Source organism: Mercurialis annua, linkage group LG5 (genome assembly GCF_937616625.2).
Source record: "Mercurialis annua linkage group LG5, ddMerAnnu1.2, whole genome shotgun sequence".
NCBI lineage: Eukaryota > Viridiplantae > Streptophyta > Magnoliopsida > Malpighiales > Euphorbiaceae > Mercurialis > Mercurialis annua.
In genome coordinates, this window is record NC_065574.1 from 45636630 (window position 1) to 45651504 (window position 14875).

Here is a 14875-nt window from a genome sequence, read left to right on the forward strand (position 1 = left end):
TTTCAGAAACCATCAGAGGTTGCGGGCCCGACACCTGTGGGTAACAGGCGCTACCCAGTGCATTTATGCACTACTTTTGGTTTTCTTCTTGAAAATTTAATGGTTTGTTGTTGGGGTTATAAATACTCCTTGTCTACCACATTTGTTTGGTTAAACACTCTATCAACAAACAAAGATTACAAGCATTCATTCTCTTATCTAAACATTTATTGTGCATCAATTTTTATTGATTGTTTTTCATTTCTTTGTTAATTATCAATTCTTAATTAATCATTTAGTGTTTATAGGTTTGGGATTAGTCTTGAAAAATCACTTTTTGAGTTTGTGTTGAGCTCTAGAAAAACACTCATTGTAATAGTTAGGTGTTAATCTTAAAACACCCATTAGTGAATTTATTAAAAATCTCAATCTTTGATTGACTAGTGGAGTAAAATCGGTTTGTGATTCGAACCACCCTAAATTCCTTGTGTTCTTTCTTCTATGTCTTAAACTCTAAACCAAACACTAATCACTTCTTAGATTTTAAAATACCTTTTTTATATGACCCATTTTCATGAATCGTGAATGGCGCTAGGGCATGGGTAATATAGTACCAACACCCGTAGCTAGCCTTCCTTATATCATACAATTCAATTAAACCTGTAGAAAACCAATGCCCGGGGCAACCAAGACTTCAGCCTAATTCTAGCAGTTATAGTATTTAACATTTAAATATAACATGCTTTCTAATACTGAATTATAATTAGGCGTAACATAAATAATTTTGAATAATTATATAACATGGCAAAGCAATAATAATTCAGTCGGACCAATCTGACAACAACTAGAATAAAATAAAGACGTCTAGTCAACTACTGTGGTCTAAGAATAAAATAGTTTGATAGTTCTACTAAAATAAATGGAACCTCCAAGAAAAGTAAATGCGGAGATCACCAGACTCTCTCAGATCATAACCCTGGGAAAATTTGGGAAAACAACGGGGTCAGATATACTGAGATGAGTTTATACCACTATTTATATTTATCAAGTGGAAAACCTTTAAAACCGTTTAAAACATTTAATAACGATATTAAGAATAATAGTTGGAACCCTAATCCACAATTCCAAATCACATACATAATCCAATAGGCCTGGTCCAGAGAGCTGAGCTACACCGAGTTACTCTACCTGGTCCCGAGAGCTATGCTCACACCGAGTTACCACATTACCATATATACCTTACCCAGATTAATACTGGTGCGCACGCAGTCCTAATGATGCCCATTAGGTAGCATGTTCCAACTAAGAGCCATAATATAAAAACAGTTCGCAATATATGTACTATATATGTATTTAATATTAAAATAACAATTTACTTAATAAAGCGGTAAATAGCAAGTACAAACTCACAACTTGCTAATCCACGTGATAACCGGCAAGTAACTAATCCTGGTTCGCCTCTGAAGCACGAACAGTAGACGAGTCTAGCCAAATAAAATAATTATTAAAAACAGACCCTAACTCTAGAGAGTACTAGACACCACATAGGACTAGCACAAATAACACGTCGGAATAAAACAATCCAGAACAACACAAAAATACCCAATAGGTAATAAAGCCCAATTAATACAAGTTTATTGAGCTCTCGCTTAAAATCCGATTTATAAATATTATTTAATAATCTTTAAATAATAATTAATTTCCAAATAGTGGGTTAGCCGAGTTACCAATAACTACCAAGCTAATCTCACTTGTCGGGTGACCCAAGTCTAACCCGACTCCAAACGTTTATCAAATATAAACCCGAGTTTATATTAATAAAATAATTCGATAAAATAATAATCCATTTTAAAAGCAGAACTCAATAACTTCAATTCCAAGTAACCCAAGTTACAACCCAAAAATCTAACTATTTTAAGTTTATAAAAGTTTAGGGGCTAAACTGTACTTTAGCCAATTAGGGACTAAACTGTACTTTAGCCAATTTGATATCCGAAATCAAATTAATTACTTTTGTTTATAATTAAAACAAAATATAAAGTTACCAACCAAAAACTTAATTAAATAAGTTTTTAAAAACGTTAGGGGCTAAATTGTAATTTAGCCAATTTTCATGCCATAATAGATATTTGAAATAAAATATAATTAACCGAGTAGTTATATTAGCTTAATTTATAATGACTATCGTTTTCAATTTATGTTAATAAAAACCAAGAGTTAGTATCAATTTATTTAACATAGCTAATCTAAGCTTGAAGGATTCATTTGATTTTAACCAAAACAATTCAATGACCTAAACGACAATTTGACCATCTCTTTTGATTTAAAACATGATCATCCCCGCCAACCATGAAACTTTGACAATAACACCATTTTTTAGCTACTATAGTGTTCCTTAAATCTTAACTCATTCAAGATGTAAAGCTAACACAACAACTTCAATTATAAACAATCAACACTAATCACTTAACCAATGTACAACATGAGCTTAGAGAAATGTATGAACTGAAGGCAGAAATCGATTTCAAAACGACGTACACAACACGACAAAAAATAACGATGAATCAAACCGTAAACAACACAACCCAGACGACTTAGTTAAGGATCACAAACATGAATTATAACTAAACTCAAGCCAAGGAGAAGGAATGTAATCGGCAGCAACAATTTAACTCAAGAACAGATTATACAAAGCTTAAAACGGTAAACCATACGACGATTGAAACGAGGTCGATTACGTACGGTTTTGCGAAATCAAGGTGGGGAATCGTAGATACGCGAGTCTCGAATCTCTGGAGACAAACAGTTTTGATTTCGGTCGAAGCTTTTTCTGAAACTTTGATAGCGATTATGATCAGTGATTTTTCAGAGAAAAAACGAGATGATGGAGGCTATGGATTGTTTGCAGCGTGGGGAATGATTTAGGGTTAGAAAATATCGTAAAAATAGGGAGTAGTTAGGTTAGAATTGAAGACGAAAATGCCCCCCTGCATTGGTAAGGCTGGTCTCGTACGAGACCAGCCAAAACAGATTGAGTTCTCGTTCGAGAACTGGAATTCTCGAACGAGACTCAGCCCAAACACTGATGTCTCGTTCGAGAATTCCATAATTCTCGAACGAGACTCATCATAATGAGTCAGGTCTCTTTTGAGACCTGATTCGAAATGGTGGTTCAACCTTTTTTGGTTGAACCACAAAAATAAGGGAACCAGACACGAACCTAAAATTGAACCGAACCAAAATTAAATTGCGAATTGAACCGCCACCCGAAAAACTCAAATTATTTCCGAAAACACATTTAGAAAAATTTAAAAATTTTCCGGGATATTGCATCCCCCCCCCCCCCTCTAAGGTAGCATTTGGAATTTCAATTGGTATCAGAGCTAGTTTACTCATCTTATTTCTTAATTGCGAGTTTTTCAATCCAAATGGCTACCGAAAACTTCTAAAATACTCTTCGTCCTTTCTTTGATGGAACAGATTATCCTAATTGGAAATTGCGTATGGAAAATTGTCTTGACATGGATGATGTTTAGTTGTGGCATATGGTTCTTGATGGTTATGTTGCTCCGACTCAAGTGAAGGATGATATTATTATACCTTGGCCAAGAAAAAATAGGATCAAGGATCGCATCAAAAGCTAATGCTCTCAACCAGAAATCTATTTGTGTGATTTTTTATTCTTTATGTAGAGAAGAGTAAGGAAGAGTTCAACATTTCACAACGGCTAAAGACATGTGGAAGATTCTGCAAAGATTAAGGATTTCCCCTGATGGGCTTTCTTCTTACTTAATTACTGGGGCATGATAACTTGACGTCATACTCATCTTCCTCCGGCTTATCACCGACAGAAAGTTTAAGCTAGAGGACAGAGTCATGAAGCATTGACAAGAGCAGAGCAAGCTCTGAATGTAACCTTGTCTGGAACATTGACAAGCATGAATTATTCAAGTTTACTTTAAGCATAATTCCTTTTGGACATCAATCCCCAGAACTGCTATAATTCAATTCTTTTAGCTTATAACAAATAAAGCATTACAAAGAAATAAAACTACGCTAGAAATTATATGAATTTTCCAGGATTTTGATAGCGCCTTGCTAGAGTTTCCAAATACATTCAATAAGATTTTACAATATTGGTTCAATGTTTACAGTGTTGCAAATTTGAAAGGAACTTATGACATTACCTTTTATAAACAACATATAGCAAAAAATAGAGAGATTCTTAGGTAGACTCAGTCCACCACGTTATCCGTGGACTAAACCTATCATATAATGACACGTTATTCAAATGATGGCAATCTTGTAAATTTGTTGATTATTTATATACACATTTGAATAATAATATTACAAGACTGCCATTATTTTAATGATGTGTCATTATGTGATAGGCTTAGTCCACGAATGACGTGGTGGACTGAGTCTACCTAAAAATTTCTCCAAAAAATAATATTTTAATCCAAGTAAAAAAAATATAGAAACATAAATCAACGAAAACTTAGAAATTTTTTGTGCAAGCATCATGGACTAAGGTGAGAATGGTTCAAAAGGGAGCTTTCTGCTAAGCTAGAAGTTGATATTTCTATCCAAGGAATGTTGTAATGAAAATAGTTTATTTTTTGGTGCTCCAGTACAATAAAATTTATATGACTTAATCACCAAAAAATGTCAAATCTATACGTTTTGTGTCAATTATAGCCAAATCTTTAAAAATCATCAGATTTAGCCAAACCTTATATGTTCTGTTTCTTTTTTTTTTAGCCATTTTTGAGTGGATTAATGTCATAAAAATTCACCAACTTTACACATTTTCTCATTTTAATCATGCAGTTTAAATTGCTTCATTTTTATGCACGAACTACCATTTTTTCTCAAATCATGCACGGTGCTGAGGTGTCACGGCTCTATTGGTTTAATTTGCTGAGGTGGAGGTTATTTTACACCAATGAATGAGTGTCACCTCAGCACCGTGCATGAATTTGAGAAAAAGTGGTAGTTCATGCATAAAAATGAGAAAATTTAAACTGCGTGATTAAAATGAGAAAACATGTAAAGTTCGTGATTTTTTTTTGACATTAACCCTTTTTGAATCGAACCGGTTTTTCTGACACCGTGTCGTCCACGTCACCGCCAACTAAGCAATTGGCTGGCATGTCAGCTAAAATATTTAAATAAGGTTTGGTATAACTGACAAAAAAAAAAGTTTGGTATTTTTTAGGTGAATAAACCTAATTTTAAATTCATGCCAATTTTTAAATTTAATAATTAGTAAATTAAATATATCATTTATAAATTTTTGAATATATTTAAAAATAATTAATATTTCCTATTTAATACTAATTAAAATTAATTTTAGTTTTTTATTATACCTAATTAAATCTAATAAATTTATATTATAATAAATTTTAATGAATATGTAATTAAAAAATGAATTAATGTATTACTTAGGAATTAATGTTGAATTAAATTTGGTGAAAGGGTTTAATGTTCATAATGATTTTGAACTTGATTTATTATTTTTAATGTTGTTAAGATCTTGTTAGGGGTATTTCTATTAAATAGCACCACCTTTAGCGTTTTTTGCAATTTAAGCACATACTACAAAGTGTCTCAATTGTTAACCCAAACTTTCTGATCCTTTTAATTATTAGCACAGGTCGTATTTCCGGCATCTGAAATCCCACGTGGCTCGCCAGATTGCCTCGTCAGCACCAGCGTGGCATTCTTTATGCGACGTCGTTTTGGATTATTCCTACCAAATAACACGAATTAGAATTTGGTCTCAAATATTAGCACAACCTTTCAAATATTTTTAAATTTTAGCCTAAAACCTGTTTCCGGCTACTTGAATCAAATGCGCACATTTAAGAATAATTAGTGTCATTTCACGTGTTTCACACGTGGCTCGCAGTGTGACTCGTCAAATTATTAAATAATATTTAAAATAATAGTTAATTAGGAATAGTTTATCATATATAATACTTTGGATGATTAATTTAATAGTTTAACGTTTTAAATTGATAATAAAATTTTATAATTATTAAGAATTTAAATAAAAAAATAAAATAATAATTAAAATATTAATTTATTTGAAGTAGTTTACCTTATTTAAAATTGTATATGATTTACATATAATTAAAATAGTAATTGTTAAATAATTAAAATAGTTTATTTTAATATAGAAGTTTAATTTAATTAGTACTCTAAATTAGCTTAGCATAGTAGTTTATTTTAGTTAATACTCTTTTTTTAATAATTATCTCAATATAGCCTAAACAGGTTTTAGGCTAAAATTTAAAAATATTTGAAAGGTTGTGCTAATATTTGAGACAAAATGGTAGTTCGTGTTATTTGGTAGGGATAATCCAAAACGACGTCGCTAAAGAAAGCCACGCTGACGCTGATGAGGCAATCCGGCGAGCCACGTGGAATTTCAGATGCCGAAAATGCGACCTGTGCTAATAATTAAAAAGATCGGAAAGTTTGGGCTAACAATTGAGACATTTTGTAGTATGTGCTTAAATTGCAAAAAACGCTAAAGGTGGTGCTATTTAATAGGAATACCCCATCTTGTTATGACTGGATTTACCTAATAAATAAAATAGTTATGTGTAAATTAAGGTAAGTTTTTGGCTATGCCGAGTAAAATGACATATGCGTTTATGCTTATTAACATCAAGATATATATTGATTACACCACAATGAGTTTCACTTTTTAAAGAAAAAATGAGAAAATAATTACACTCGTACTTTAAATAAGCAGTCTATTCAGTGGTTATTTTTATGTTTATATGTGTATAGTTGAATTATGAACACTGTCGTATGTTTGTTGTGTATATTAGGCCAAATGTTGTAAAATGGCCAAATCTTTTACAAAAGTTTCACATAAGTCCTGACCTTTCAATTTGTTTTATTCACTAAAAAAATAAAACATTGAAAGGTCAGGACTTTTGTGAAACTTTTATGAAAGGTTTGGCCTTTTTAAGACATTTGGCCTATATATTACTCTCAGATTGTTCGTTGGAAGACGAACAATTGGGTTTCAAACGACGGCATTGTCAAAGAACCAACGACTGAAATTTAAAATAAATAAATTTTAAGATGAATATGACATTTTTTGTTTTTAATTAAATTAATCATATATCCATCAAATATGTAAAAAAAATTATTAGAATTATTTAAATTTAATAAATATAAATTAATTTTAATCAGCGTTAAATAAAAATATTATTTTTTAAATATATATGAATTTTATTATAATATAATTAATCATTTTTATTTAATTTTAAAATTAGTTTTATTCACTAAAAATATAAAACCTATGCATTTTGTGTCAGTTATAGCCAAACCTTATTTAAATATTTCAATTGCCATACCAGCCAATTACTTAGTTGGCGGTGATGTGGACGACACGGTGTCAGAAAAACCGGTTCGATTCAAAAATGGCTAAAAAAAACAGAATATATAAGGTTTGGCTAAATCTGGTGATTTTTAAAGGTTTGGATATAATTGACACAATACGTATAAGTTTGACATTTTCTGACGATTAAGCCAATTTATATTTTGTTCTTTTAACTGATATAAACTCTAAAAGAACGAAGTGGAGCCTAAAATATATCATCAAAAAACCATAATTTTTAATGTTCATCATATATATACTCAGAAAAAGAAAATGCATATAATAAATTGAGGTAAGAACACAAATTGATTCTCATTATTATACTCATATATAAAGCTCAAGAATTGTATAAATATAGAGTGCAGTTCAATTGGAGAAACACTATTCAAATCACTAAGGCCATGTTTGGTTCATGGAATAGAATAGCATGAAATAGAATAGTTATTCCATAAGAAATGGAATAGCCATTTTTTAGTTTTTGAGAGGAGTGTTTATTCCACAAAATCATGGAATAGCAATTCTTTGGAATACCTATTCTATGAACCAAAGCAAAGAATTTTCATTTTATACGGAATAGTTATTCCATTCCGCACCTATTCCATGAACCAAACATGGCCTAAGAGGTATCTAATAAATTAATACTATATATACTTGGAAAATAACCAACAAACAAGATCTATGTTTGATATCAAACAAATTGAAATCAAAGACTAAATTTAGAAACGAAAACAGTAAGCAGAAAACAGTGTTGAAATCTGACAATGAACTAGTTTTAGATTACAATCTAGAATTATCTTAGATAAAAAAGAGAGAAACAAAAACCCACATCAAAAAATAAAAGAATAAAAAAATTCTAGACCGAAGCCAATCCAGTTCATCACCAACCAAAAAGGGAAAATTAGAAAGCTAAGCACCTGTTATATATGAATTTGAGTTTGAAATCATTGAACTAAGACTTCAATATAGTCTAGTAAAAAAACGTAATCAAACACTACGGCAAAAAGTAAGAAAATATAGTGCCTCCATCATATGACAATTCTATTCTATAAATCGGCAGGACAAACAGAAGTCATACATGCAGAGGAATGAACAACTTCTATATTCGTACCCTCAAGAATAAAGACTCAAGTAAGCATAATATCATGTTTATCATCAAAGTAAGGAACGATATTAATGAAAGTAAGATGCATAATCAGTTAGATAACCACGACAGCTTTGATCAGCTATATAAACTCGAAGAAGCGAAAAATGTGAACACATAATAAAGGATTGCTCTAAGACTATGCAGAAAATAACTTCCTTCTGTTGTAAGCATGAGGAATTAGAGACTAGCTAGAGATGGCAATAAATAGAATCTTTTCATAGAAATTACCTTCAGATTCCACTAAAAAGCAGTCACAGGATAGTTGTATACCCATTTTTTGCTCTTCTTTACTGTAGGTTGTGTTTGTCACATTGAAACTGATCATCATTTTATAATAAATGAATGTACCACGACATGATGAGGCCCTACTTGCATTTTCTACTGCGGTATATTTAATTAATGAATGTACGTCTATTAGTTACATGATAGACTGATATGACATTATTCATGAGGAATGTGCGTTATTAGTTAGTTAGGAAGCGGTTATTTCTATAGCTCTATAAATATAGCAGTGTAGCTGCTTCCATCCAATTATAGCGGATAAAAGAACACATTATTCATGAAGTGAAAAGGTAAGAACAATCGTCATTTTATAATCAAACAAATCGATCTTCTCTTTGCATCATCAACACATAGTAAAAAGATATAAATGAATTACAAAGGATCTAAAATCATTGACAAAATTGTTCTATAAACACTTTACATCTACTATTAGACATCTAATCAATATTTTCTTGTCTTGATTCTCTAATATGTCCCCAAATCATTAGAGCACCAATAATAATAGCTCGTATGGTTAGAACCATACCAAACGGAAGCCATTTATATAATGTTGTAGATGAAAGATACATGAAATACCATACCGATCTACTAATAGCAATAGCAAAACTTGTACCTTGAGCTCGCAGTCTATAAGGGAAGACTTCTGCATTGTAAATATATGGTAATGGTCCTAACCCTAGAGAAAATGATCCTGCAAAGGTGAATACACATAATATAGCAAATATGTCATGGGCAGTAGTGAATTTGTGGCTACTGTGGATACTGAAATACATAATTCCGAGAAGCCCAAGAGAAACGGCAGTGCCTATGATGCTAATGAACAGTAGTCTGAAATGCCCATACTTGTCCAACATTAGCATGGGTGCTAATAAAGTTATGGTCTTAAGACACATAACGCATAACAGCCCAACTTGTGTAGCATTGTGTTCTGTAATGAAAGAATAAACAAGCAAGGGAGTACTAGAGGATATGAGACTATTTATTGCTGTTAGCTGTTGAATTACTTGTAACATGTCCACTGACAAAGAAATTTTAGCAATTTCTGGGGTTGAACAAATCAACTCCCTCCAAATAAATATTTCTCCACGTATTTCTCTTGGAATGCTATCGACCACATCTCTTGTGTCATCAATTGAGACACCAATAATGAATCTCATTAGATTTATACGATCATAGGCCTCTTCAACTCTTCTTGTACAATTCATAATTGTTCGGGTTGCATCAGCAACATGACCTTGCCTCATGAGCCAACTTGGTGACTCCGGCATTACTAGTAGAAAAAGTGTGATAACAAGCGAAGATATAGCACTAAGAGCGAAAAAACCCAGCCATTCTAGATGCTTGGAGACTTTTGATAGCTTCAAATGAACTATGGAAGCAAACAAAAATCCAACATTGAAGAGCACCTGGAATTCACAAAACAATGTTTGGCTAAAAAAATCAAATTGAACAAAGATGTTGAAGGATAATATATAGGAATATAATTAGGCTTAATGTCATAAAAGTCCAGTAACTTTACACGTATTTTAAATCTAATCGCAATTTTTTTAAAAATATCATATTTGGTGAGAAAGCTTTATTATTTCTAAATCTATATACACACGTGACACTCATTTTTTCGTGTAATTTGCTGAGATGAGAGTCATTTTCCGGCTACGATCTCATCAAATTATAACACCGTATATGCATTTGAAAAAAAAAATTAATCTCTAAATATGAACGAGGGAATTAGTATGTCAATTAAAAATACAAGCCATCAGGACTCGAACCCAAAATAAAAATAATAATAACATGTTCATGCATGATTAGTAATTATCATATAGTTTGTGCAGTTGTTGAAGGCCTTTCGGATGCCGTAACATTTTTTTAAAGAAATGAATACAATAATTTTCTAAAATTAATATTTCTTCTTATTTTGGAAGTAGTAATTAAATATAAAATTTGCAAGAGTAAAGAAACTACCTCGGGAAATAATGCAAGTACACTTCGTGCCGATGGAGGTGATAACTCTGCAATATATAGTGGAATACTTAAGTATCCCATACCAATTCCACTTCCAAGCGCAATACGGCTAATAATTAAAGTTGTATAGTTGGTAGACAGATACATCACCAAGACCCCGATAAATGACATGCCGCTGGATAGAAATACTACCAGACGACGTCCACTCAGATCAGATAATACTCCGGCAGCTAGACATCCAACTACCTCAAATAAAATAGTAATCGGTACCAAATTATCTAGGTAGTGCTCATAATTTATATCAAGCCTTTTCATCAAGTAATCTGAAGTGCTAATCAACATCACTTCATCTTCATACAACAACAAAAAAATTAAATCATGTTTCATACTTTAAACCAAAACTCGGAGAAAAACAAAAACAATAAAAAATGGTATGATATTATATAAATGAACAAAGGATCAATTCACCCCCTCAACTTGGCACGAAATATCAAAAGAGTCATTTTCGTCGTTTTTGGTACAAATCAACCCAAAAGTTGCGTTTTTAGCTCAATTCAGCCCCTCTGACACAAACATTCTATAAAAAGAGAGTGAGATTACTAATTATATTAATTAATCTTAATTAATCACAACTAAAATTTTAATTAGACACAATTAAAATCTTAACTAAATCTAATTAGCATAATTATTTTAATTAAACACTCAAATCTAACCCGCCGGAAACCACCACTACAACCCGCCGGAAACCGCGCCCGAAACCCGCCGCCCCAATCCCATTCCACCGCAAACCGCTCCTCAGGCGAGGAGCCGCTGCTCCTCGCCTGAGGAGCAGCAGATCTGCTCCTGAGGAGCAGATCGGTTCCTCCAAAACATGGAGGAACCGATCTGCTCCTAAGGAGCAGATCTGCTCCTCCAACGTGGAGGAGCTGCTGCTCCTCCACGTTGGAGGAGCAACGAGGAGCAGCAGCTCCTCGTTGAAACGAGGAGCTACTGCTCCTCGATTCAGGCGAGGAGCACAGCTCCTCGCCTGAAATACGATCTCAGGCGAGGAGCTCTGCTCCTCGCCTGAGATACGGGCAGATCTGCTCTATGAGCAGATCTGCCGCTCCTCAGGCGAGGAGCAGCAGCTCCTCGCCTGAGGAGGAAGAAGCTGAGGGGGGTAGTTGGCGGCGGCGGATGGTGGTCGGAAAATGGAAGAAAGAGGAGGAGAGAAGAAGGGAAGAAAAGGGAGGAAGAAGAAGGAGGGAAAAAAGGAAAAAAAGATTCCTTCTTTTTTTATTAAAAAATAAATTAATTATTAACTTTTTAAAATTAAAAGATAATTGGAAAATTAAAATTATTAAAAATTAATTTAAGAGATGAGTAAAATATTGAGGGTGTTTCTATTATTTTTACAGAGAGTGCATCTCACTTGCATGAGTGAGAGTGGGGGAGGGGTTTTTTGAGCTAAAAACGTAACTTTTGGGTCTGTTTGTACCAAAAGCGGCGAAAATGACTTATTTGATATTTCGTGCCAAGTTGAGGGGGTGAATTGATCCTTTGTTCTTATATAAATAGAAGAGATATGTTAGGCTTATCATATACAAGCCCGGCCCTAGATATAGGCCACTAAGGCCTCAAAATTATTGGGGCCTCATATTTTTGATTTTCAAAGACTTATTCACACTCCTGTACATTTATGATGTCAAAACCGTTTGGTTTTTTAAAATTTAAAAACGGTAATGAAATTTTTTCGTTTTGGTTTGGTGGATGACCGAATATATAATAAATCTGTTAAAAGTACCTAGAATTACCTTAGTTCAATGGAACAACGCCTATCATAAGTTTTAAAGGTCCCAAATTCGATAGTAGACTTGTATATATTTATTTTTTTGAATTAAATAGAATCTTTATTAAGTTGAAGATAAAAAGGTCAAAGAAGGGTAGGACGGAATTCGAACCTGGGCATGCGCAAAAATAGAAGGTATTTACCACTAAACTACTTTAGAAAATACCTTCAGCCGGTTCGGTTTTTTCGAAATCAAAAATCTTTAGAACCGAATTGAACCTTAATATTCATTTTGGTCTGGTTCGGTATCCGGTTTTTGTATACCCCTAACCGTAATGTGCAAAGAGTCTCAAATATTTTAACAAATCTTACAATAACAATGAAAATCATTTAAATGACATCAAATCTGAATGAATTTTTTAAAGAGAATAAAAATATTTTAAAAGGTCTCAAAGTTTGCTATTTTTTTTAAAAAAAATCTAATCTAAATTACTTAATAATTTTGTTGTTTCTTAAACACTTTGCTATTTATTTTCTTTAGCTCCAACTATTTATAATTTTTCTCAAATGATTGCTTTTAGATAAAAAAAATATTAATTACTACTTTAGCTTATTATAAATTCTTTTAATAAACTAAATTGATAAAACTTTCAGACAAATAAGTTAATTAATTAACATTTTATTTATTATTATTTTGTCATTTGGTCAATTTTTATTTATATTATTTTTCAGTTAAGTTAAACGATTGATTGATTTATTATTTTTTAATAGTCAATAGTAATGACACTATAATTTCATCAAGTATTGTCTTTTGAAATCATATGATATATTTTCATTTTGTCTATTCTCTTATTTTAATTTTGTTTACTTTGATAAAAAGTTGACGGAGAGTCAAATAACGACGCAATAAATGATTTATTTTAAAAGAAAAATATTTTAAAGAGTTCTACTATTAATTATGTTTGGAAATTTTTATATATTTTTATTAGTGTATTTGCTTACATGTTCTATAATTTTATTATTTAACATATAAAATATTATAGAATATTTTTAAAAAATAATATATAAATATGTGCTAAACCGCTTAGGGTCTCATTTCATTATGATTATGTAATTAAAGCACACATAAAATAAAATATGCAAAATATAATTGTTTTCTTCAAACATGAAGATTTGGAAACTGAACTAGTGACTATTAATACGTCAAACATAATTTTTTTTGCTCGGTTTAATTATAGAGGTAAAAGAAAATCCAGTTCACTATTAGTATGTCAACCTGAAAGAGAAAACATTCAAAAAATAAGAGCTTATGAAACTGATTGCAAACCCAACTAATTATACATCATATATATATGCAAAGAAGAGTTATATACTGACCCAAGGCGAATATGAAAAATGGTACTGAAGTTAAAGCTGCCCAGATTATGGCATAAAGTTTGGGAAGTGGCGCCATTTTGTACCTGTAAATTATATAGAAATAAATAAAATTGCTGATGAACTTGTATTATATTCTCTAATTTTTCTACCAAAAAAATATATTCTCTAATTTTGCTAAAATTGAATTAGTTGCATAGACCCTGTGATATATGTACAAGTATATGATAGTTTAAGTTTTTTTTTTTTTAATAAGTAGTTTAAGATTTTAAAAAATGGAAAATAGAGAACATGTGGGCAGTGTTTAAGTCTGGTATTATAATATGAAAATGGTTAACAAAATCCTGAAAGAAAAAAGAATTGGGTAAATTATTTTTCTTTTTTTTGGTGAGAAACCAAATTAAGGGCAGCAAATTTATTGCTAGAGACTCAAAACAGCCAAAAAAAAAACAGGGGAATACAATCAATGTTCAAAACAAATTTGGGTAAACTTAAAAATAGAAATTTGATTTAAAAATGAAAAACTTTACAGGCTATAGAAGTAGAATATCTTGTACTTGTGATAAAAAAACAAAAAAATCTTGTTCTTCACTTTGGCCGTAATCAGCAAACACAACACAAATGCCTTGTAATTAAACAAGGCAACCGCAGAATTAAAGGCTTAATCAAGAGCTATAATAAAAAATGTGGTGTTAAATTGTGGGCATCATGTCCACTATTTATATAACTAAATGCATATCACTAATAGCCACTTTAAGCAGATCATATATATATATAGTAGGTTTACGTCATTTTCTTATCAAAATTGAATCCACCAAATTCAGAAAATTTACTCAACATAAAAGACTTAAAGCAGCACTACGAGGAGTTGTAATTCACCAAGCCTTTATCTCTTTCGTTCTTATAATTAAAACTGATAATAATTCCATATTAAAAGGTTTTTTATTTTTTTGAAACTAATCCATAT

The 14875-nt window shown here is 31.5% G+C and overlaps 1 protein-coding gene across 1 annotated transcript; it reads right to left on the reverse strand.

Moving 5' to 3' along the window:
* Positions 1-9241: 9241 nt before the first annotated feature.
* On the reverse strand, positions 9242-11201 carry LOC126681938 (putative polyol transporter 1). Its single transcript, XM_050377494.2, has 2 exons — positions 10767-11201; positions 9242-10210 (listed from the first exon to the last, which is right to left on the reverse strand). Exons 1-2 carry the CDS (start codon positions 11151-11153, stop codon positions 9242-9244), a joined length of 1356 nt encoding a protein of 451 aa, XP_050233451.2. The 5' UTR covers positions 11154-11201.
* Positions 11202-14875: the final 3674 nt, after the last annotated feature.